At 37.3% G+C, this 26,755-nt stretch overlaps 1 protein-coding gene across 6 annotated transcripts in view; it reads right to left on the bottom strand.

Moving 5' to 3' along the window:
• Window positions 1-26,755, bottom strand: part of CDC14A (cell division cycle 14A) — a 164,153-nt gene that overhangs the window by 47,015 nt on the left and 90,383 nt on the right. For all 6 annotated transcript variants that reach the window (XM_012748620.3, XM_012748612.3, XM_012748614.3 and 3 more), the window contains 3 exons: window positions 24,721-24,808; window positions 17,497-17,727; window positions 11,687-11,825 (listed from right to left, as the gene is read on the bottom strand). In XM_012748620.3, the coding sequence (XP_012604074.1) occupies window positions 11,687-11,825; window positions 17,497-17,727; window positions 24,721-24,808 (458 nt within the window). The remainder of the gene's footprint in view (window positions 1-11,686; window positions 11,826-17,496; window positions 17,728-24,720; window positions 24,809-26,755) is intronic.

Raw genomic sequence — 26,755 nt, 5'->3', positions numbered from 1 at the left:
CACCACCACCCTTCAGTAACACGGCCACCCCACCACAATGTCAATAGAGACCATGTGGGGAAGCTGGAGTTCCCACCCCCACCCAGCAGTAACAAGAAGTACCCTGACCTCAGGTATCAACAGAGGCTGAGTGGGAAACCTGGGCCTCTGCCTCCATCTGGTAGAATTAAGGTGGCAACCTTCACCCACCACCTCTCCCTGCTGAAACAGTGTTTAAGTAAGATCCAGAGTCTCACAGTATAGTAGTTACATATCCAGGTTGACATTTTCTGGCACTGAAATCAACTAAATGAAAAGAAGACAATCAGTAAATGCCAACACCAAGATGAGACAGAGATGTATTATATGACAAAGATTTTAAAGTAGCCATGACAAAAATGCTTCAACAAACAATTACAAACACACATGAAACAACTGACAAAATAGAAAGTTTCAGCAAAGAAATAGAAGGTACAAAGAAAAACCAAATCAAAATTTTAGAATGGAAAAACACAATGACAAATATTTAAAATGCAGTAAGTGGGCTAAACAGCAGAACAAGTAACAAGAGAGAAAATCAGTGAACTGGAAAATAGAACAATAGAAATTACCCAATCTAAATAACAAAGAGATAATACATTGAAAATAAAATGATGAACACAGCCTCAGGGACACGTGAGATTTTAACAAAAGATCTAACATTCATATTAACAGAGCTCCAGAAGGAGAGGAGAAAGAGGACAGAGCTAAAAAGCATTTAAAGAAATAATAGCTGAAAACCTTCCAAATTTGACAAGACATGTATCTAAACATTCACAAACCTCAAAAAACAGTAATCCCAAAGAAATCCATACCAAGAGGCATATAGCCAAAATACTAAACACAAAGAAAAACACCTTGAAAGCAATGAGAAAAAAATGACTCCATACCTATGTGGGTAAAACTTTCAACAGCAGCAGATTTCTCACCAGAAACCCTGAAGGACAGAAGGAAATGACACAAAAGTGTTTAAATGATGAAAGAAAAGAACTATCAATCCATGGGAATTCAGCAAAAATATCTTTCAAGAATGAAGGGGAAATCAAAACACTCTTAGATGAAAGAAAACAAAAACAATTTGTTGGCAGCAAATCTACTCTAAATGAATCACTAAAAGAAGTTCTCTAAACAGAAAGGAAATGATAAAAAAAGGAACCTTGGAATATTAGGAAGGAAGAAAGATTACAGTGTACAATAATGTAGGTAAATGAAATAAACTTTTTCTTCTCCTTTTAACTTTCTAAATGATGTTTGATGGTTGAGGCAAAAATTTTAACACTGTTGTGCTTCTAAATGTTCATTAATGAAATATAAATGGGGAGGGTAAAGGGATATAAAGGGAAGTAAGATTTTATATTTCACTCAAATTGGTAAAATGACAGCATTTTAAACTCTGATAAGTTATATACACAACATACACACAAACACACAAGGAGAGATGCTCAAAATCAGACATATCAAAATGGAATTCTAGAAAATGTTCAAGTAACACACAGGAAGACAGAAAAAAAACAGGATAAACAGAAAACAAAAAATAAAATGGCAGGATTAAGCTCCAACATATCAATAATTACATTAAATGTAATGATCTAAATATACCAATTAAAAAACAAAAATTAAGTGAGTGAATTTAAAACCATGTCCCAACTATATACTGTCTACAAAGATAATGATATAGGCAAATTGAAAACCCAAAGATATAAAAAGAAATATTATACAAACATTAATCAAGGGAAAGCAGGACTAGCTATAGTAATAACAAAGAAAGTAGACTTCAGAACAATGAAAATGACCAGGGATAGAGAGATACATGATATAATGATAAAAGGGTTAATCCACCAAGAAGACCTAGCAATCCTACATATATGCACCAAATAATAGAGCTATAAAATATATGAAGCGAAATCTGATAGAATCAAAAGGAAAAATACACAAATTCATAATTACAGTTACGGACTATAAAACCCCTCTTAATAAATGACAGAACAACCAGAAAGAATATCATCAAGGATTCAACAACTCAACACCACCATCAACCAACAGAATCAAATCAATATTTATACAACACTCCACCCAACAACAGGAGAATATACATTCTTTTCAATTGCCCATAGGACATATACCGAGATAGACCATCTCTTAGGACATAAAACAAACTTCAACAAATTTAAAATAACTGAAATCATACAGTGTATGTTCTCTAACCACAATGGAATCAAACTAAAAATCAATAACAAAGACAACAGGAAAATCTCCAAATATTTGGAAACTAAATACCACACTTCAAAATAATCCATGAGTCAAAGAACTTGTCTCGGGATACTTCACTTAGTAGAATGGGTTCCAGCTCCACCCAGGAAAATACAAGAGGTGCTATATCACTGCTGTTTCTGTAGATGGGAGGGGGGAGGAGGGGATGGGTATACACATACATAATGAGTGCAATATGCACCATCTGGGGGATGGACATGCTTGAAGCTCTGACTGGGATGGGTGAGGAGGGAGTGAAAGGCAACACATGTAACCTAAAGAAAAGAAATTGTCTCAGGGAAAAAAAAAACCAAAAACCATGGCTCAAAGAAGTTGTCTCAGGGAAATTTAAAAAATACTGAACTGAATGAAAATCAAAATACAATGAAATCAAAATTTGTGGAGCAAGGCTAAGAGAGAGAAATGTATAGCACTAAATACATACATTAGAATAGAACTGGAAAGTCTTAAATCAATAATCTAAGTTCCTACCTCAAAATCCTAGAAAGAGAAGAGCAAAATAAACTCAAAGCAAGCAGAAGGAAATAATAAATATAAAAACATAAATAAATGAAATTTAAAACAAACAAAAAATATATAGAGAAAAATCAATGAAACAAAAAGAGCTGGTTCTTTGAAAACATCAATAAAACTGACAAACTTCTAGCAATACTGACAAAAAAAGAGAAAAGACACAAATCACTAATATCAGAAATGAAGCCAAGAATATCACTGCAGATCCCGTAAACATAAAGGAATAAATTTTGCAATTTAGATGAAATGGGCTAAGTTCTTTAAAAATATTAATACAAACTGCTATAACTCACCTAATGTGAAGTAGAATGTTTACATGGCCCTATATCTATTAAGGAAAAAGTACATTTATAACCTTAAAACTCCCAAAAGAGAAATCCTCAAGCACAAAGGGTTTCACTGGAGAATTCTACCAACCATTTAAAGAATCAACACTAGTTCTCCACAATCTTCCAGAAAATAGAAGAGAGAACAACTTCTAATTCATTTTATGAAGGTAGTATTACTTTGACACAAAAACCAGGCAAAAACAGTACCAAAAAACTACAAACCAATATCATTTATGAATATAGATATAAAAAATCTTTGACAGAATATTAGCAAACAGAATTCGGCACTATATAAAAGAATTACAAACCATAACCAAGTAAGGTTTATTCGAGAAATTCGAGGTTCATTCAGTATATGAAAAACAATCAATGTAATCCACCATATTAAAAGAAAGTCACATGATCATATCAATTGACACAGAAAAAGCATTTGACAAGATTCAACATACATTCATGGTAAGAACTCCCAGAAAAATAGAAATAGAGGTGAACTTCCTCAACTTCATAACGAACACCTACAGAAAACCTCCAATTAGCATTACACTTAATGGTGAATGCCTGAATGCTTTCCCCCCAAGATTGGAAGCAAGACAAGGATGTGTGTTCTCATCACTCTTATTCACCACAGTGCTGGAAGTTTTCGCCTGTGCAAAAAGGGAATAAAAGGAAATAGAATGCATACAGATTGGAAATGAAATAAAACTGTCTTTTTTGTGGATGATATAATTATATACACAGCAATTTCCAAGAATTCACACACATGTGCATGTGCACACACATACACATACACAAAACTCCTAGGTTTCAGGATACAAAGTAAGCATAGAAAAGTCAATTGTATTTATACGTACTAGCAATGAACATGTGGACATCAAAATTAAAAATATAAATACCATTTATAATCACTCAAAAAATTAAGTACTTAGGTGTAAATCTAATTTAAAAAAGGGACTTAAATCCAGAAAACTATACAATGCTGATGAAAGAAATCAAAGATCTACATAAATGGAGAAACACTATATTTATAAATAAGAAGACTCAACAACAGTAAAAATGTCAATTCTCCCCAAATTGCTACAGGAGTTTAACACATTTTCTGTCAAAATCCCAGCAAGATTGTTTGTAGATACAGACAAAATTATTCCAAAACTTACATCAAAAGGAAAAGGGGAAAAAAAAAAGGAAAAGGAAGTGGCATTGCTAAGACAAATTTGTTAAAAAAGGAGAATGTGAAAGGAATCACTCTCATGATGTTAAAGCTCACACAGGTTCAGTGATCAAGAGAATGTGGTATTGGAGAAAGAAGAGACACATAGATCAACGAAACAGAATAGAAAACAAAGAAATAGATACACACAAATATACCAAACTGATTTTTGATCATGCCATAAAAGCAATTCAATAGAGACAAGATTGCCTTTTCAACAAATGGTGCTAAAGCAACTGGATATTCATAGACCAAAAAAATTCATTGACTCAAATCTCACCAAAAAAAAAAAAAAAAAAATGCAAAATCCATTGCAGACCTAAATGTAAACATAAACTTTTACAATAAAAATATGAGAAATCATTGGGATCTAGGGCTAAGTGAAGAGTCTTAGATAATATTAAAGACATGATCTAAAAAAAAAAAACTGATAAATTAGAATTCATCAAAATTTAAAACTTTTGTTCTACAAAAGACCCTGTTAAGAAGATGAAAGACAATTTATAGACTGGGGAAAAAATTGCAAAACATTTATCAAAGGACTAGTACTAGAATATATAAAAAACTACCAAAACTCAATAGTAACAAAACAACTCAACAAAAAATGGGTGAACAATTTGAACAGAGACTCCTGCAAAATGATATCCAAATAGTGAATAAGTACATGGAGAGTTGCTCAACAATATTACTTTAGGGGAAAATGCAAATTAAAACCACAATAAGATATCATTATCAGAATGGCTAATAAAAAATAATAACCCCACTACATGCAGACAAACATGAAAAAAAAAAAAACTTTTATCACTCATACATTCCTGGTAAGAATGTAAAATGATATAGCCATTGTGTAAAATAGTTTGAGAGTTTCTTAAAAACTAAACATGTACCATATGACCCAGCTATTACATTCTCAGGTACTTATCTCAGAGAAATGAAATTTTATGTTCACATAAAAACCTATATACAAACATCCACATTTTGAAATACTACTCAGCCATAAAAAAACAAGCTACTGATACATGCAACAACCAGGATGAATCTCCAGAGAATTATACTGAGTGAGAAATGTCAAGCCCAAAGGTTATATTCACTAGGACTGCATCTATATAGCATTCTTGAAATAAGATTTAAAAAAAGAAGAACAGATTAGCAGTTGTCAGGAGTTAAACAGGGGATGAGGATGGGGATGGGAGGGAAGTGAGTGTGGCTATAAAAAGGCAATGTGAAGCATTCTGGTAGTGATGGAGATAGTCTATATCTTGATTGTATCAACGTCAATGTCCTAGTTGTGATATTCTACTGTAGTTCCGCAAGATGTTGCATTTGGAGAAAGTGGGTAAAGGGTATGCAGTATCTCTCTGTGTTATTTCTTACAACTGCATGTTAATCTAAAATTATCTCAAAATAAAAATTTTAATTAAAATATATGTGACTCACACCACATCACTCCTCTGTTCAAAACTCTTCACTGACTTCTCATCTCACCAAAAGAAAAGCCAAAGTCCTCACAAAAGCCTGCAAGATTGATCTGCCCCCTTCACCTGCTGGCCCTCACCTCCTATTGCTCCTATTGCTCTCCTTTTGGGCCACAGTGGCCTCCAGCACATTCCCATTCAGACCTTCAGCACTTGTTGTTCCCTTAGTGTGAAACCTTCTTCTCCAAATTACCCATGTGGGAAATGTAAATTAGTATAGCCATCATGGAAAATAGTATGGAGGTTCATCAAAAAATTACAAATTAAAAAAACTACCATATGATCCAGCAATCCCACTACTGAGTATATACCCAAAAGAAATGAAATCACTATGTCAAAAACATATCTGTACTCCCATGCTCACTGCAGCACTATTCACAGGAGCCAAGATATGGAATCAACCAAAGTGTCTATCACTGGACAAATGGATAAAGAAAATGTGGTATATATACACAATGAAATACTAGTCAGCCTTTTATGAAAAGGAAATCCACTCATTTGCAACAACATGGATGAACCTGGAGGACCTTATGCTAAGTGAATGAAATAAGCTAGGCACAGAAAGATAAATACTGCACAATCTCACTTACATGTAGAATCTAAAAAAGTCAGTCTCATAGAAGTGGAGAGTAGAATGGTGATTACCAGAGGCTGGGGGAGAGGGGAGGAGGGGGATTGAATTGAGATGTTGGTCAAAGAATACAAAGCTTCTGTTAGACAGAAGAAACAAGTTCAGGAGATTTATTGTACAACATGATGATTATAGTTAATGTATACTTGAAAATTGTTGAGAGTAGATTTTAAACATTTCACACACAAAAAATAAGTATGTGAGGTAATACATATGTTAATTAGCTTGATTTAGGCATTCCACTATATATTTATATATATACATATATATATTTCAGAACATCATGTCATATACAATAAATATACAATTTTTATTTGTCAGTAAAAAAAGGAAAAAATAAAAGCAAACAGAAAAAACTTTTTAAGTTACCCACATGATTTGCTCTCACTTCTAAAGATCTTTGCTCAAGTGCCTTTTCAGTGAGCCCCCTCAGCACCACATATTTAAAACTGCCTTCTCCTCCACCCCTTATTCTTCTCTGCTTTATTTTATTTTTCTGCATAGTACCTGTCATCATCAGAGAAACTATAAAATTTATTCATTTCTGTTAATACCTTCTCCTCTCCTCCTCCCCTCCTCTCCTCTCCTCTCCTCTCCTTTCCCTCCTCTCCTCTCTCCCTCCCTCCCTCCCTCCCTCCCTCTCCCTCCCTCCTTCTCTCTCTCTCTCTCTCTCTCTCTCTCTCTCTCTCTCTCTCTCTCTCTCTATCTCTCTTTCTTTCTCATATGTGAGCTCCATGGGTCAGAAATTCATTTTTCACTTTTACTGCAACTTCTCAAGTGCTTAGAACGCTACCTAACACATAGTGGCTTTCAACCAATATTTGTAGAAGGAAGGAAGGAAGAAAAGGAGGAAGGGCGAGAGGGAGGAAGGGAGGGATCCCTGCCACCTTTGAGACTATCTCAAAGGTAGACAGGAGTGATAAGAACAGGGTCAGGTACGTTAAAGACCACTAAGAAAAACTTGAAACTTACAGACAATTAAAAAAGCAAAGGTTAAGATGGAAAATAACTATTTAAAAGGAACTTAGGGATGATTGTTGAAAGAAAGGTGGACCAGGAATAAACTCTGTCCTTCTCTTCTAAATGGTTTACATGTAACAGAAACATAGGCTTTTATCAACTAGCAAGAGCAATATAAGAAGGGCAAAAGAAAAACCATATTTGCCATAACATGCAGCTCAGAGAAGGTATGAGGTTACATTTAGAATGGTTAGAGAAAAGCATGTGAAATAAACTTTCCAGGCAAGATGGCTATAACTGTCAGGGCAGGAAAAGAATTCTATATACCAGCCTCAAACAATCAGAAAATAAAACCCAAAAGATTATACCATTTATTAATATAATGCATCCAATAACTTCAAGTAGAAATATACAACATCTTTACCCAGAATAAATAGATAGATAGATAGATAGATAGATAAAAAAAAAAAGAGACAAAGATTTTCTTAAATAAAATTAAAGCTGAAGGATTTAAACTCCTAGATATTGACTTAGTTTAGAACTGCAATTATGACATTGAAATAAATACTGGTGTCAAAACCCACAAATTAACCAATAGAATGGAATACAGAGTCTAGAAACAAACTCACATATATACACACACTTGATTTATGATAAAGGTGACACTTTAGAGCAATGCAAAATGGTCTTTTCAATAAATTCTGCTGTGTCAACTGGATACCCACATGGGGAGAAAAAAAAAAAAGAACCTTGGCTCCTATCTCACAATATATTTTTTAAAGCAATTCCTGAGGAATTATTGGTCTAAATGTAATAAAAAAATCAAAAAAGCTTCTTAAATGTAACATAAAATAATACATTCATACTTTGGAGTTGACAGTGATAGTCACTTAGGTAGTACACAGAAAGCATTACCCATAAGGGCAAAATTAATGAAATTGGACTGCAGCGAAATTGTAAAATTCTGTTCAAAAAGACACTACTGGCCAGGTGCAGTGGCTCACGCCTATAATCCTAGCACTCTGGGAGGACAAGGCAGGAGGATCGTTTGAGCTCAGGAGTTCCAGACCAGCCTGAGCAAAAGTGAGAACCCGTCTCTAACAAAAAAATTTAAAAAATTAGCTAGGCATGGTGGCGCATGCCTGTAGTCCCAGCTACTCAGAAGGCTGAAGCAGAAGGATCACTTGAGCCCAACAGTTTGAGGTTACTGTGAGCTAGGCTGATGCCACAGCACTCTAGCCGAAGCAACAGAGTGAGACTCTGTCTCAAAACAAAAAAATGACACTACTAAGAGAGTGAAAATGCAAACCACAAGAGCAAAGAATGTATTTGCATTACATATAATGAACACTGTACTTAGATCCAGAATATTTAGATGTCTACAAATCAACAATAAAAATACAATCTGATAGAAAAATATGCAAGAAACATGAAAAGATACTTCATAAAAGAGAATATGCAAATGGCCAATAAATAAATGAAAAGCTATTCAACCTCATTAGTCATCAGGGAAAAAGCAAATTAAAACTACAAAGCAAATTATCATTACCAAAAAAATCTAATGGCTTGAACTTAAAAGACTGATAAACCGGTTCTGACGACAACATACACAGGTGTACCTGCTTTGGAAAACTTTTTAATTGTACCTGCTAACGCTTAATGCACACATAGCCAACTGTTTTACTCAAGGTATACCTCTAACAGATAAGTGTACCAAAAGATATGCAACAGCCAAAACTGGACACAACCTAAATATGCACCAAGAGCAGAACTAAAATGTCACATATTCAAACAATGAAATGTTATACAGCAATGAAAATGAATAAGCTGTTTCTATACACAACAGCAAAGATAAGGCGAGGTAAAAGAAGCCGGACATATAAACTGTATGGTTCCATTTATATGAGGTTCAAAAACAAGCAAACTCATCTACAGTGTCAGAAGTCAGAATAATGGTTACTTTGGTGGAAGAACTGGGCATTGAATGGAAGAAGACAAAGGAGGGACTTCCAGGTGCTGGAAATGTTCTATTTCTTTATCTAAGGAAGGTTACATGATATATTGGCCTTGTAAAAATTCACCGAGCCTACCTCTCAAGCCACCCATTCCTGGCCTATATTCCATCCACACTCATCTTCTTTCTGGGCTTTAAAATGGTAAATTTGCTCCCATTTCAGGACTTCACATGTCCCCTGCATGGGGCACAATTCAGGTTTTTGACAGGACTGGCTCCTTCTTGCCCTTTAGGTCTCAGTTCTCCTTAGAGAAGCCCTCCTTGACCACCAATGCAAAGACCTCTCCCATCCCCACCAGTCATCCCCTCCTTGGTTTCTTCACACTTTTCATAGCACACCCAACAAATATCTGTAGGATGCATAGTGTCACCAATGCACTAAGCCATGCCTTTTGCCATGGGGTACATCAAGACGCAGGCTTGGAAGGGAAAAACAGGAGAGGAGAGGGCAAAGAGGAGGAAAAAACAAAGGAACAACACATCAAGCAAAATACTATTAATAGCTCTGGTGCCATTCAGAGGCATAAGCAGAATGGGCCATAGACCATTCTAATAAAGGAGGTGATCTAATAAAGCCTGGGCAAGCCCATGAGCAACACCGAATTTTTCCATGCAAGCTCTATAAGAAACATGGCAAAATATAAAAGGTATAGTGCCTAAACAACCAAACAAAAAACTGTTTTCAGGAAGGTTGTAATCTAAGCATTACGATTTATTTCACTCCTGTAGTTATACAAGTAAGTCATTCCTATACCTAAGACAACTACTTGGAAAACTATGGTATTGACTCACACCTAAGGAAATTTTCTAAATTTTATAGCTTAAGTATCTATAAATTAAAAACCCTTTCTTCAACCTAGTGTGCCTCTGCCTCATAACTCTAATTTTCTCTGTATTATTCTGAGATACAGCAGAGAGAAGGGACACAAGAGGGAGGAAGGAAGGAATGCACAGGCATAAGTGGGTGGGTTGTGGTATCTGACACCCTGAGAAAACTAAGTGACCTTGACCGCTGGTATTCTCTGCTGTATCTCCTCGCCTTGTCAGCTGCACCTAGTAAGTAGATTGCCCGGTACAACGTGAACATTCAAGGAATAACTATTGAATGAACACTCTTCCAGGCAATAATTTTAAAAGGCTGATTAAATGGCTTAAAGAACTAGGCTTAGAAGTAGTTTGTTTTTTAACCTGAAGGCCATTTATCCAACTTTAGCAAGCAATTAGTAAAACAAGGATCTAGAAGGTACACAACACAAAGCTCCATGCTACCGACATACAAAATGCAAAATAGAGAAAACCACTGGCTAAGAATCTGATCGAGAATAAAGCTCTAAAATAACAGAATTGTTTTATGGGCATCTCACATGAATTTCTATGAAAGTCATGATCATTGTTTCTTACTAACTTAAAATTATTCAAATTGGAAAGGAATAATTATATAGAAAAGAATTCTAATCATAATAGAGCCATCTCAGCTAAAAAGAAAAACATTGAAGTTTCAGTATATCACTAATTGATAACAACTGAGAGCTCAACCTATATCAACTTAGTGCCAATTTTATTAATGAGTGAATTGATAATAAGTTCTAATAGCTTAAAGAGAAAGCAGAAGGACCAGAAAGGACTGTGTCCTTATGGGTTAAATCTCTCCATATCATGGACTGGAGATGAGACAGAAAGGTAATGAATGAATATGTAAATGAATGAATGAGTGAATGGATGAATTTATAAGTATTCTTCTAAATAATGGTCAAAAAGCTAGTTAGTGGCAGGGCCTGTTCTCTTATTTTTCCTTCCCTGGTAACTTCTTGGGTGCATTTCTAGCTGCATCAGCAGCTCAGTTAGTTGTCAGGAGAGCAGCAATCTTACCAAAATCACTGACTGACCTTAGTTGTGCTTTTTTTTTTTGTTTTTTTTTCCATTCTGCTTTTAGACATGCAAACAAAAGAAAAGAATGAAAAGTGCCAAGTGGGATGACATAAGAAAATTGCACTGTAGCCAGATCACACATAGAAAATGACAGAAAAAGGGTAGGCAGAGATGGCTCTGTGATTTTCTTCTCACTCTCACCTGATCTAAGAGATATAAAAGGTACAGAGTTAGAATGCATTAGCTGTCAAATCAACAATATTCTATTCAAGGCACACACTTCTCTAACAATGCAGCCATTTTATAACCACAGGCTTGACACGGTCCACAACCCAGAGAACAGGAGTAGAGAGGACCAGGAACAGGGTGTAATGTGCTAAATGGAGACAACAGACTTACTCTTCCAGGAAGTGCTGCTGGGGTCCTATAATGGAGCCCGGCCGGCATATTCTGATCCACGCAATTATTTCAGCATGTGTAAACCTGTAGTGTTTCATGACATAACAGGCTATCAATGTCCCTGTTCTTCCAAGACCAGCTGTAAGAGAGGGAAACAGAATAAGAAATACAAAGTACAACAAATGCACCCACAAAAACACTGAAATCAAACCAGAAATTACACTGGATTCAAGTGTAATGGCATTATCAACAGCTAATAAACATAAACTACTATCTTGTAAAAATCTGTATTTTTCTTCAAACAGTGGAAAGGACAAAATGAAGCTGTCATAGATTTGGAGGCAAGAAGTGACATGATGAATGCAAATGGGTCTGGCAGCAGCATAACAGCTGTATAGGAAAGGCCAGAGACGAGAAATGGAAGCAAGGGCAGGAGAGCAAAGGTGGCTGAAAGGAGCTGGGAGGAGGGTAGGAAAGGAGGGTGGGATGAAGGTAGGCTGCAGTAATAAGGAGAAAGAGCTGCATTCGAAATCCATTAGGACTGGATCACAGGAAAAGTTAAAGACGACTCACATTTCTGACCTAGGGATCTGGTACAATGCCAATTTCATCCATTAAAACATTTTGTTAGAAGAGGAAATAGAGGGAAAAAATTTAAAAATGTAAAAAAAATATTTTTTATTATTTTTAAAATATATATGTATTTAAAAGAAAAGGAAATATGATGACTTCATTTTTGATATGTTTAAGAATCTTCTACTTTTGAGGGGTTCTTTTTTTCAGCTTTCTTTGGTCAAATAATAAAGGGAATCTTCTCTGATCTCCCCAGTACTTTAAAACATACAATATTTCTGCCAATGGAAGACACCATCATGTTGTCTAATGGTGTAACATATACCACTATTTAAGTTCTACTAAGTAAGAAATTAAACTATGACATGCTATCAATTTTAAGAGCCATCCTAATTTCAAAACTTTTTAAATGTGAAAAAGGTACATCTTTGAATCAATGTCCCTCAACCTCTTTTACATTATTGTTTCCTTGGGAGCCTCTTAAAATATATTTTTTCCTAATTGTCCTCCACAAAATTTTCCTGCCACAGATATACTGCATATCTGTTTATGTAGTGGATGTAAATCTGTGCTTTATACAGAAAAAAAAAAAAAAAAAGGGTTTTCATCCCCCAAAAAACAATTTTGCTTCCTTGGGGGCAATATTGCTTGGGTTAACAATACATATCAAAAATGCAAATGAAATGACAATCAAGTTCATGTCTACAGATGCCTGACATTTCCTTCCTGGTAACCCTTCCTTTTTAAGAAGTATATATACAATATACACTGTTTTATTAGAAGAGGGGAGTGTATATGTATTATTTTCACCTGACGTACCTTTTGCCCCAGATCAAACATCTACATTCTTTAGAAAAGGGTGAGGTTTAATTACGGTCTCAGTGGACTCTTCCTTTAATAGCCAGAGTTAAGAGTAATTGGCCTTTCTGCTTCTGCCAGTTCCTACAGATGTTAATTCCCCAGATACCCGACAAGACTATAGGTAACTCACGTAGATAAAACACAACTGAACGTCCTGGAAGAGAAGCCAGGGCCCAGCTGGTTTCCAGAGTCCCTCCTTCAAGCCACTGATTTGGGTATGTGTCTGGACACAGGACAGCCTTCTTAATGCAAACGACAGTCCCTCACTGCTCCCTCCTCGTCCACGGAGCTGTCTGCCTCCCTCACTCAGGCTCCTACTTATACTCACAACCAAAAATGAGGTGCAGAAAATTTTCAAATTTCTCTGAAACTAAAGTTGCTTCCCCCTTTTAAAAAGAGTCTATAATTTAGATCTATAAAAAGAACGTACTTAGCATTCAATAGTTAGGAGCTCTTACCACAATTGAACAGAATAGGAACATTTCACTAAGTTTCTATAAAAACTTTAACAAAATTTTTAAAGCATTTGTAATTAAAGGGCTCCCTGGCACAGCATGACAAGATGTTGAAAAGTGTTCTATTTATACCAAGTCAAACACCAATTGCTTTACAGTTCCAGGCATTTTCTGAAATCCCTATAGAACATCAATAATCACATCCTGGAATATCACAATGTTGCTGTGTTTTAGACTATTATTTGTGGCAGAAAATTTCAGGAATTCACAGCTATCTCTTTTATCAACCACAAAGTGAAATGCAGGTATTGAATCGTTGTCAGGTTTCACACATTCCCAGAAAATTCATTTCTAGTTTATCTCTTTATAAAATACCTTATGTTGAGGCATGACATATTCATTCTCTTTTCAGCAGCTACCCAAGTTCATTTGACATAGGATAAGATTCTCTCTCCTTCCTCTTTTTAGTTCAATTAAAATGCTGAGTGCTGCTTGAATTCCCAGAAAATTAAACTGACTTAATTAGGGCAGATGTCAAAATAATTAGCAGGCCTATAGCAGATAAGTATGCTATGAAAAGCAATACAACTCTAATTAAACCAAAGGTATAATCCTTATAAAAGAACACTACATGTGTGTACAAGTGGAAACAAATGAAATAACACTCTCAACAAGATGTCGCCATATGTAAATGTGACCTTCCTATGCAAGAACTGACCTCATTGTTAAAGGTTCTGATTTTATCATTAGGGAAATGCAAATCAAAACCACAATGAGATATCACTTAACTCCAGTGAGAATGGCCTTTATCAAAGTCCCCAAACAATAAATGCTGGCATGGATGCGGAGAGAGAGGAACACTCCTACACTGCTGGTGGGACTGCAAAATAGTTCAACCTCTGTGTAAAGCAATATGGAGATACCTCAAAGCGATACAAGTAGATCTACCATTTGATCCAGCAATTCCATTACTGGGCATCTACCCAAAAGATCAAAAGTCACTTTATGAAAGAGATACCTGCACTCGAATGTTTATAGCAGCACAATTCACAATTGCAAAGCTACAGAAACAACCCAAGTGCCCATCTAATTCATGAGTGGATTAATAAAATGTGGTATATGTATACCATGAAATACTACTCAGCTTTAAGAAACAATGGTGTTATAGCACCTCTTGTATATTCCTGGATACAGCTGGAACCCATTCTACTAATACTAATCCGTATTAACGGATCAACACCTAAGTGGACATATAGGAGTAACATTTATCGGGTGTCGGGAGGGTGGGAAAGTGGGAGGGGCGAGGAGGGGATGGGTATATACAACCACAATGAGTAAGATGTGCAACGTTTGGGGGATGGACATGCTTGAAGCTCTTACTCAAGGGGGGAGGAGGGCATGGGAAATATAAGTAACCTTAACACTTGTACTCCCATAATACACTAAAATAAAAAAATAAATTAATTAATTTTTAAAAAGGTTCTGATTTCAAATAAAGATTTAAAAACCTCTACAATATAAAATAAATATATATATGCATATATATTTCTTAAAAGATAAACATTCACAGGTCAAGAATATACAGAGAATATCTATAACAAGAATGTTTAACACTAGAGAATTTTATTTTCACAGAGTCTCTAAGGAGAGGAATACAACCGAGAAAGGTGCTGAATTTTTTTTTTTTTTTTTTTTTTTTTTTTTTGAGACAGAGTCTCACTTTGTTGTCCAGGCTAGAGTGAGTGTCGTGGTGTCAGCCTAGCTCACAGCAACCTCAAACTCCTGGGCTCGAGTGATCCTTCTGCCTCAGCCTCCCGAGTAGCTGGGACTACAGGCATGCGCCACTATGCCCGGCTAATTTTTTTTATATATATATATATCAGTTGGCCAATTAATTCCTTTCTGTTTATAGTAGAGACGGGGTCTCGCTCTTGCTCAGGCTGGTTTTGAACTCCTGACCTTGAGCAATCCGCCCGCCTCGGCCTCCCAAGAGCTAGGATTACAGGCGTGAGCCACAGCGCCCGGCCAGGTGCTGAGTTTTAATGACATCTTTGCATTTCTTTGCCCTTTGCCAATCCAAGATACGGATGGTTAATCCATGGATAAACTATATGACCTGGTAGTCATAACATTTATTGACTAGGAAACAAAACCAAATCAATCTCAGGTAAAATGCTGCTTTTTATGACACGAAACTAAACTCCAAAAGAGAAGATACGACTGTCTCCTACTAAACTTTGGTAGCTGCCATATTCCCATTAGCTCTCAAGTTCTGATGGTTAAAATATGTGAAATGCAGGCTTTTCCCTCATGCCTGGGCAATCTTTAACATGAAATGGAAAGGCGAACTTAGGGTGTAAATGAATCACGCCCGGGACAAGCCAACTCACTGCCACCCCACCCTGGCCTGAAAGCTGCACCTACAAACGCATGAACAAGAGTCACCTGCCTGACAGACCCCCCCCCCCCAACACACACCAGAGAGAGGATGTCCCCAAAGCCAGGGCCCCGCCCGGCTCGGAATCGCGGAGGGGCGAGGGAAGAGCCAGTGGACCAAGCCTGACACAGGAGCCCTCATCTAATCGCGGGCCGCTCATTAGCGTCTCCCCGGTCTCCGGGGAACCGCAGCTTCCCATCCCTGCTCCCGCGTTCAGCAAACTACCTCCACCTGCTCAAACCTTAAACATAGAAACAAGGGCCTACAAAACGGCATCTTTAAAATTTCTGTCAGAACCAAAGCCACACGCGCCGGAGTAAGTCAGCGGGAGCAGCACCAGGCACGGGAAAAGAGCAGCGCCAGCCCCAACGCCTGCGAGACAGACCGCCAGCCTAACACAGGACGGAAACCGGTTCTCAGACACAAACCCACGACCACGGCGCCACCCAGCGGCGCTCTGGAAAGCTGCGCCTGAGGAGCTCGAGGCTCCATCCATCCTAAGGGTGGCCAAGGTGATTTCTTAATCACTGAATTCAAAGATTCCAGTAAAATAACTTCCACCCTACTGAAAGATCGGGAATGGAATGGAATTTGAGGCTCCTCAGAATCTAACAACTAAGCCTAGAGCAAATGCCATTTCATATTTTCTAATTAGCTGACGCAGGGCTGCCAGATAAAGTAGAGTGTATGTTCCCTGCAGTATTTGGGACATACGTTATACTTTAAAAAGTATTCCTTATTTACCTAACATTGAAATTTAACTAGGCATCCCATATTTGTATTTGCTACATCTGGCAATCCTGCACCTTCTTATACTCTGAACTACTCCTGCCCCGAAGCACGCACCCCAGAAACCAGAGGTTAATTTGCATAACCAAGTCTTTCAGTTCTTCCCAAAAAGCAGGACCACACCAGCAGCAAGTAAGCCGTTGCCCCTAGCAACAGGAAAGGAAGACACTCTGCTCCAGGAGGCAGAAGATGGGGAGGGCAGGCAGAAGATGGGGAGGGCAGGTGAGGGCAGAAAGGGAAATGGGGGTCCCGATAGCTGGCTCATAAAGCAGAAGCACCTAGGTGCAAGGGGATGGCAAACAGATGAGGGATTCTGAAAGAAACAGAGAACAGGGAACTGACAACCCATGCTCTTGACAATTGTACCTATTTAAAGGTGTTCCTGCCAACCCAAGGATGCTGCTTCTGTTTTCCCCTTATCGTGGCACATGGTGTCCATGAGCACGTGCATGCCAAGTTAGTAAGGTCAGAAAAAGTCTCTCATCAAGAAAGCCACACCACCACCAATGGTCCACACCCAAGCAAGCCTGACCAGGAAGGAGTTATTAAAATGGGTTTGTGTTCCAGTCCAGTTTTCTGAAATAAAAAACGTCCTTATTTTCTAAGGCACTAACTGGTTTTGTTTTATGTTATTTGCTGTTTTCTGGGTTCACCCCCTCCCACAAGCACAGCTACCACTGGGCCCTGGCACGCACCTTTGCAGTGAACCGCGATCGCCCCTTCCGTGTTCTCACAGATGTTCAGGAACCTTCGCACGATGTTGTCGCTGGGTGTGCTGCCGTCTATGAAGAAGAGGTCATAGTGCTCAAAGCCAGCATCTGTGAAGCGCTTTGCCTCGTAAATCTTTTTGTTCAGCCTCACGATTGCAGTCACGTTATGCTTTTTGAAATAAGGGAAGTAGGCTTCAGGGGCGTGAAGAGGATAACCTAAAGGAAGGAAGGAGCAGTCAGCGAAAGGCATGCATTTCATCTTCCATAACCAGAAACGCAAAACCCTCAACAATAAAGTGTGTAAGTCTCAACAGAGCTCAGGAGGAAAGCATGTTTCATGAAAAAGTAAAAGGTCACAGCAAGCTGGTGAAAGCAGCAGTCTGTATAACTGTAAACCCCACCGGAGGTTTAAAAAAAAACTTCCATAAGTATTGGAAATAGCTCATTGAAGTTGGAAACCTCAACATCCTAGGATTCAAATCCTGGAAGCACAGTCCTTTCTACACCCAAAACAAATGCATTCTTAAAGTAGTAGGAGATCTCCAATGATTCCTGGTGACTTCACTCCCCATGGAGTATTACTTGCCACTTGACAAGTACTTTTTCTTAATAACTCTAGTTAAAACTTTTTTGACATATGTTAGTTTAATGTATAGTATAACCCCCCACAACAGAGATTAATGATTATTAAGCACCTACTATGTACAAGGCACAATTGCATATAATTTTTCTTCTATTATAATTCTCAAAGCAACCTGTTAAATGAAGAATGGCTAACCCCATTTAACAGATTAAGAAACTAAAAAATAAAAAAAAGAAACTAAAAGAGGGTTGTTGGAAAGATGTTGATCAAAGAATACAAAATTTCAGTTAGACGGGAGGAGTAAGTCTAAGAGATCAACGTAGTGACTATAGTTAATAACAATGTATGGTATACTTGAAAGTCACTTAGAAAGTAGATTTTAAGTGTTCTTACCACACACAAAAAATGATAAGTATGTGATGTGATGCATATGTAAAACTCAACTTAGCCATTCTACAATACATACATATTTCAAAACATCATGTACACCATCAATATATATAATTTTTATTTGTCAATTAAAAATAATTTTTAATTAAAAAACCAAAAAGAGTAACTTTTGTGCATGTTTCTCTTTTTTGTGGAAAAACATGCTCAGTCTCTAACACTGTTCTATCTTTAAGTGGCTCCACCATCAAGTGAGTATTCCTGGGAGTGACAGAATCAACTGGGTTATAGACCTAGCCTGGGCCAATCAGCCAAGGTGACCAGTGGGGGCTTTGGCCACCGTAGGCCTTGCCTGGCAGCTTCAGGGGTTAAGAGGGTTAATGCATCAGCATAGTGGTTTGCCGTATCTGTAACCCATTCAGGGTTCACTGATTCATGGTATGCCAGGTGAGTGAACCGATCTTACTCAGAATCCATTCATGAAGGTGGGCTCCAAGCATGGCATCAGCAGCAGCTAGGAAAGCGAACCAGGCAGTTTCTGCCCCATGCCCTTGGCTGTAGTTCCTGTTGCCTTGGCTCCTGTTATGCTAGTCATTTCCTATTTCCTCTCAGCTCCAAGCCAACCCTCTTATACCCTGCTCTGTGACGCTGGGGGTGGGGTCTGTATACATATTACATTTCCTGGACTACATTTCTAGTTGGCTTCCTGTTGGTTCTAAAAATGGGGACAAGGGGGCGGGGACTAAAGGGCAACTGGAGGAGGGAGAAGAAATTCTTCCTATTCTCCCAGCAGCATCACTTTAGCAGCAGAAGATTGGAGCAGCCAGAGCTCCCAGCTGAGTTTGGCACTCCTGGCCCCAGCCAGCTGCACTTAGTTCACAGTTTATTGGCCTCTAAGGTAAGGGCACGGTCTCCACTCCTCAGCCCCCAAGTCTAAACACTAGCTGTGCAGCATTCCCCTCAGTGGTCAGTGCACCAGCTATCTGGCTCCTCCTCAGAGCCCTCAGGTTTCAGGAACTCCACTTTTGTCCCTTTTGTCCCCCCAGCCTTAAAGGTACTAGCTGTTTTCTCCATAATACTCTAGCTTCTTCAGGGTTGCCTTTTTAAACTTTAGTCTTCTTAGTAACAAATTCCTTGTATTAAATTCCTTCTGTTTGAAATACCTAATGTGGGGCCCATATTCTTGCTGACATACTCTCTCCCTTTTACCTTGCTTATTTTCTAAGCCTCATTCCCAGACTTCTCTTGAAGTCTGTGAGCTATCCAACATATTCCAGTAAATGGCTTTTTGGTTTAGTTTACCAGAGTTGTTTCTTCTGCCTGCAACCAGAGCCCCAACTGGGATACTTGGCCAAAGTCATACAAGGGATAGAGAAAGTACTGGAAGGCAGGCCTAACTAATCCACATACATGATTTTCACAGGTCATGTTGCTTTTGAGCAAACAGATAATACAGAGCTTATTTAAAATCTTCTGTGCAGAAAGAGTAACTTGTACACACATGTAGAGAAAACACATGCTTTCTACTTGCAAAAATCAAGTTTATTTACTTAGTTGGTTTATTTGCTCGAATTATTTCCCAGCAACAGATATATAGCCTAAAGGGGAAAAGGACTGTGGTTCACATGAGGAAATAATAGTTTTTCTATCATGTGAGAAATGGAAAGAAGGGCTCACAAACACACTTGGGAAGCCTTCTCTAGGTGTGGCAGGCAGAGAGCATCTGCCTCTGTGTTCCCAGCACACCATGGAGATGATGGCACCTGTCACCCAGTGTGCTAATGGTTGGTTTAGTGTCTATCCCCTCCCCCCAAAACCAAGGCTGTAAGAATCTCTCTTTTGATACATGGATTTCCATCAGGAGTAAATGGCAGGATAGCTAATATACCTAAACAGACTATTAAGAGAAATGATGGACAGCTTTTAAGAAAGGAATGCTGAACAGAATTGTCCAATTATGCCAAAGAACATTGAAAATAATAACAATAATGACAATGATTGCACCTAACATCTATCAAGCACTTACTATGTGCTAGGCACTATGCTAAGTGGATTATCTCCGTAAACCCTGCAATTATTCAATTACTGATGGCTGGACAGTGAACTGGCCATGCACACACAGCTATTGAGAGGTAGAGCCAGCATTTGAACCCTGAGGTCAGACTCTAACACCTGGGCTGGGGCTGATTTCAAGTAAGACTCAACTTGTCTCTGTTTGTTAGGCCTCCGAACAAGAGAACGTGACATGAACATTAGGAGCTGTACGTCCTCGAGTCAGTGAACAGGTTTTATAAAAATCCTTGAATCTGTTTCAAATGAGTTATAACTTTAAGAAATGGAAACTAGGTACTGTTTGTAGGTGTTATCGATGTATTTGGATGCTATTTGTGGGAGACCGGTTTTAGCACTGTGCACCAGCCTACCCAGAGCTGATAGAGTTCATCTGACCCCTACTCTATCTGGCCACTAGATGGCGCCCTGGCATCAGAGACGCACAAGCAGAGCCCAGGAGTTGAACTGATCAAAGAAACAGAATTTCAGAGCTTTTAAAATGCATCTCTTCCCAGGCCCTCATCTGAAAGTTAAGAAACCAAAGAACAGCAGAGTCAAGTAACTAGTCCACTCATCCATTATTAAAAATAAAAACTTCAAATTGAGCAGGCAAATGTAGAGAGACAAAATGTTAATTAGGTTTGTTCATAATAAAAATATACTCATAGTATCTGCTATCTAATAAGCACCTATTATTGAATTATGTGCCCGATACTGTGCACAGCAGTCCATACAATATTTCTAATCCTCACTAGATACCTGCAATGTCCATTATATTTCCTCCATTGTGATATATTAATACAAGAAAACTCATGCTCAGAGAAGTTGTGGAGCTCACTGAAGTTCACACAGCCAGCAAGGGATGCAGCCAGACTTCTTCCTGCCTGGGCTCTTTACAGAGGCTTCTCTCATTTAAATGAGCAGGCTGCCGTTTCAAATTGTTGGGGTTCTCAGTCTCAAGCTATCTTTCTCTGTATATGTATGTTTGGTGCATGTGTTTAAATAAAATTAGGTGATACTGCCCCTTAAGAGAGATTTTTTTTCAGAAAATTTGAAATCCAAAACATGTTTCATTCTGCTATCATTCATTTATCAATTCAAAATTATTTAACAAAAAAAGCTGGGCTCGTCTCACCACTATGAAAACAATGTGAATCAAGATGGCTGAAAGAAACTGATGGTTGTTTTCTGTTGACACAACACATACTTAAGACTCTTCTAATGCATCCTGCCCAAATCCCAAGATGTTAGGGCTTCCTTTTGATACCTCCTAGCAACAGCTAATTGATTGTTAATCCCTTTAAAATCTCAGCTTTTCTACTAACAAACCCCTAAAATGACTTTTGGCCTCCTCAGGAAAACACACGGCTTCTCAACTCAGTTAAAAAAAAAAAAATACCAAGACCAAGATCTCACTGTAATTGGATCAAATTTATTAATTCCATCCATCACAAAATTATTTTCTTAAGTTCAAAAATATTTACAAAGTCCTTTACAAAAAAAAATGAAGCTTCCAATGATTATCAGGTCTTAAGGATTCCAGTAAAACATCAATATTTTATCAATGGCAGCCTTAAATGAAATTATTCTAGACATCACAAAAGCAGACAAATATTAGGCAGTAGCACTTTCAGACCTTTTTTCTCAATATGAGAGGGCACAATATCTGCATAGAAAAAAAGAGAGCAATATCTTAACAGTTGTTATTTCTTGATTATATAATTTTTTAAAGAGTTTTATTCTCTACTACTTAAATTTTCTACAGAGCATGTATGTCATGTCCTCTATAATAAAATTAAAAAGAACACAGAATTTGGAATCAAATAAACCCTATGCTTGAATCCATACACTGCCACTTATTAGCTGTATGAACTTGGGCAAGTTAGGTAACTCCTTTAAGCCTCCATCTTCTCTTCCATAAAATAAATACCACCTCCTCCAGAGGATGGTTCTGGTTATTAAACAGATGATGTGTGTACAAGAGGCTTAGCACCACTCCTGGCAGGTAAATAAATGTTGGCTCTAAGTTTTTCCCCATATTACAATATAGGACCAAAAAATTTTTTTAAGATTTTTGACAATTAGGAATGATTACAGAAAATATGCATATCTTTTAACTACTCATTCTACTTCTAAAAATTTAGAAAAGAAACTAGAGCTTTAAAAAGATGTATGAACATGTTTGCCAACCACAACAGTTTTTAAAAAACTGAAAAACTAAACAATTTAGGTCTCATTCAAAAATAAATTAACAAAATATGGCACAATCATATGGTTAAACAATATACAATGCAGTCATCGAAAATAATAATGTGGATCTACATTTACTGCCATGGAAAGAAGTCTGTGAAATGTTAAGAGAAAAAAGCTGGCTATAAGACAGCAATTATGACCTCATTTTTATTAAAAAAAATTTCTAATGGGTGTATACATACACATATAAAATGTGTATATACATCGAGAGTTAAAATGTATACAAATAAATACAGAAAGGCCAATGGAAGAAGTTAGAATCACCTACCACCAACTAATAAAACTAGTAAACTTGGGTAGAATTATAGGTCACTTTTATGATTTTTAGCAGTTCATCTGCATTTTCTTTTCTTTTTATGAATACATACATATTACCTATATAAAAACATTTTAAATGACTTTTTAAATTTTACTTCTCAACTTCCATTTGAGGAAAACTTGGTCAAATACATGAATCCCAAATAGCGAATTTCTTTCAACTTTGCCAAACAAATACCCAACAATAAAGCCACCACTGACACAATGCCCCTACTAAGATTTCCTAGGACTGAGTCTGATAATTTTGCACAGAAAGCAGGTTTAATCAATCTTATCTCAAAGATCAACTGTCAGAAAGCAGTTCCCTTGGGTTCGCAGCATATTATTCCCCAAAACCCAACATGACAAAGGTTAATTAATCAATGTCCAGAGTAAAAAAGATTTTTTTTCTTATAATAAGATGATCTAAGTCTGGCTTCACCATAGAGGTCTCCTGTTAACTCTCTAGACCTGGATTGCCCATCCACAAAGAAAAACCATGATTCAAGCAGAGTTCCCTGTTAGATATGTCACAGGTATGAAATGATAAGCATGTTTGTGGAAACTCAAACAAATTATAAAATCTAAATGCATGAATAACAATACACAATGAAACTACATTTCAGAAGAAATAACTGGTGGTGATGATGATGATGATGATGATGATAAAAGAAGAATAAACCTCGACCAGGGGGTTCAAATTAGGTTCCCTCAGAACACTGGTGTTCCACCTCTGTGATCAGAGAGAGCAAAACAGGAGTATTGTGTTCATGAATAATATTTTTTAAATTTTATGTACTTCCATAAATTATTCTTAAATCTTTCATGTGTATCATTACTTTTCTTCTAGGGAATGTTAGCAGATGGGAAAAAAATGTGTAAGTAGAAAATAAGTATTAATGCAAAACCTTGCATAGCTGATCATATTTTATTTAACAGGTTTATTTTTTGTCTTGCTTTTATTTTTTTTTCCTGAATATGTATGCCCATGGCTATCCATATATTGCAAATAAGTAATTTAATTACTATCAGCTAGAAAACTGTTCCTAGTTGTCACAACAGAACTAAAAATATCAGGTGCAGCAGCAATGTTTAGGAGCCCAGTTCTGGGTTGAGTAAAAGTTCGGCCTTAACTTTATGATCTTGGACAAATTCCCTACTAATAAAGCCTCAATTCATTCCTCTGTAAAAATGGAGACAATAATATCTACATCTCATAGAGTTGTGTGAGCATTAAACGAAATAATGCTATGATTACGTAGTAACTAGCACTTAATAAGTACTCAATAAATGACACTTACTGCTACCATCGTTACTCAATATGGTATTCCCCAAAGAATACCTTGATATGTGGGACTCCTACTGCCAATAAATCTAAGAACCACTGATAGAATTCTAGCAATCTGCTTATTGGTTTCAACATACTATTTAAGGCAACCTAAAAATGTCTTAGTTTTAAAACAGTGATTACAGCTCCACCTACTGGACGTATAATATTTAACACACTAGTTACTACTTTTTTAATTGTTAATACTTTGGAGAATATTATCAAAGGAAAGGATTATCTGAGGAAATTAAGAAATTAAAGAAGATGAACTAAAATAAATTTTTGAATGATAAAGGAAAGAAAAACCTACCATTTTCAATTTTGCTTTTAGGATGTGGTCCACTAAATGCTAAAAATTTTCCTGGAACAATCCAGTTGAAGTCACCATTTTCAACTCGCTGGCAGAATTTTGTGAGAAAAGAGAAGAAAAATATTTTATAATTCTTATACAATATAGTAAACCCGTACACATAAAACTGCTTTTCACACTTAGTGCAAATTGAACATAAATGAAAACAAAATAATATAGCTTAAAATAAAAACATGTATCTGATTCTCAAAATGCTGTTTATGAATTCAATCCACTTCAGAAAATTTTCTGTCTAGACTGTATGAAAATTTCAGAAAACTTTATTTATGATAGAGGTATTTTGCTTAAAATACGTTTGTCTCCTGGTCACTCTGCAATGAAATGAAAACAAACACTGCTTGTCCCAGCAATAAATAAAGGGAGGTAAGAGAAAATGGAAAATGTAACCACTTTCCATGAACATGGTAAACTTACTTTAAAACAGTGGAAAAAAAAATCTGTAAATATCAGATTCATGATGAACACACTTCCAATTTTTTTTCTGTTTTTATAGGCTGGTATCTGCTGTCAATGCTGATTTTTAGACTGGGAAACAGCAGGAGGCAGGAGTGAAGGTTAGAGGCTCATCAAACCCTCAAAGTATGCAAAAACCAGAGTCAGCCAAGGTATATCACAGGGGCAACAAACCCAAACAAGGGTCAGACAGGTGACATACATAAAGGCAGATGCTCCTTAGCTCTAGCTAATTGGTCACCTTGCAGGAAAGCCAACTGAATGCAGCTGACCTTCCATCTGGATTTTCATGTGAAATCTATTTTTAAAATGTCAACTACTTTAAGATTTTAAAGGCCAGGCACAGTAGCTCATGCCTGTAAGCCCAATACTATGGGAGGCCGAGGCGGGAGGATCACTTGAGGCAAAAGCAAGACCCTGTCCCTACTAAAAATAGAAAAAATTAGCTGAGCGTTGTGGCACACGCCTGTGATCCCAGCTACTTGGGAGGCTGAGGTAGGAGGACTGCTTAAGCCCAGAAGTTTGAGGTTGCTGTGAGCTAGGTTGATGCGAGCTAGGTTGATGCCACGTCACTCAAGCCCAGGCAACAGAGTAAGACTCTGTCTCAAAAAAAAAAAAAAAAAAAATATATATATATATATATATATATACACCTACAACAAGTTAAAAAAAAAGATTTTAAATACTCTGAAACCAAATAAAACATACCTGTGGGCTGACTCTGATCACCAGTTGTCAGTCTCTAGTCTATACATGCTAAGCGAACCTCAGAAAAGGCTTAAAGACCAAGAAAGGGGCCAAGCCCTCTCCCATAGCTCCACCATCTCCTCTGCTTTCTTCCCTTCCCCATGTGCCTGGACCCATGGGACAGTGGGGCAGGGCTCAGGGTACCCAAGATTTTGCAGGTAACTGGGAGGCATCTGTGCAATGTATCACAAAATATTTGTATCACTTCTTCACTTATGCCTTCTTTACCACCACCAGCCACCCACCCCCACCCTCAACCTAGTCTCCATCCTCAGGGCAGGGGCGCAACACGGTGCTCTTCACAGCGCCATCCCAGGCTACCCACACGGAAAGCTCTCTCCCACCCCATTACATCTCAGGGACCACAATGGTAGGAATGTGAGCCAATTATAGGGTCTGCACTCTGCTATAAGAACTCAATAAATATTTGTTGAATAGGTTATAATAATGCTATCAAGAAAATCTGGGGTCACTGCTTTAATTATTTACATTACCTGTTACTATTTCTGTGAAAATCAAAACTTGACTGTGTAATTTTCATTTTTAAAATGCAGAGTTCTAAAAAGTTATAAATGAAACTTTACATGACAACTTATAAATGTCTGATTGTATCAATCTAATTGTAACAAACATAGCATCTCCAGAATGCCCTAAGTAAAATCTTAGAGACACTATGAGTTTTATGAGGAGTAAACATGCCAAATTAAACCTTGAACATAGCTATTCATAACAATTTGAAAAAAACATACATATATATAATTCTTTATGGTAATTA

This window comes from Microcebus murinus, chromosome 2 (assembly GCF_040939455.1).
Source record: "Microcebus murinus isolate Inina chromosome 2, M.murinus_Inina_mat1.0, whole genome shotgun sequence".
NCBI classification, from domain to species: domain Eukaryota; kingdom Metazoa; phylum Chordata; class Mammalia; order Primates; family Cheirogaleidae; genus Microcebus; species Microcebus murinus.
Note: the sequence above shows the minus strand (reverse complement) of the source record. Positions and strands in the feature narration are given on the sequence as shown.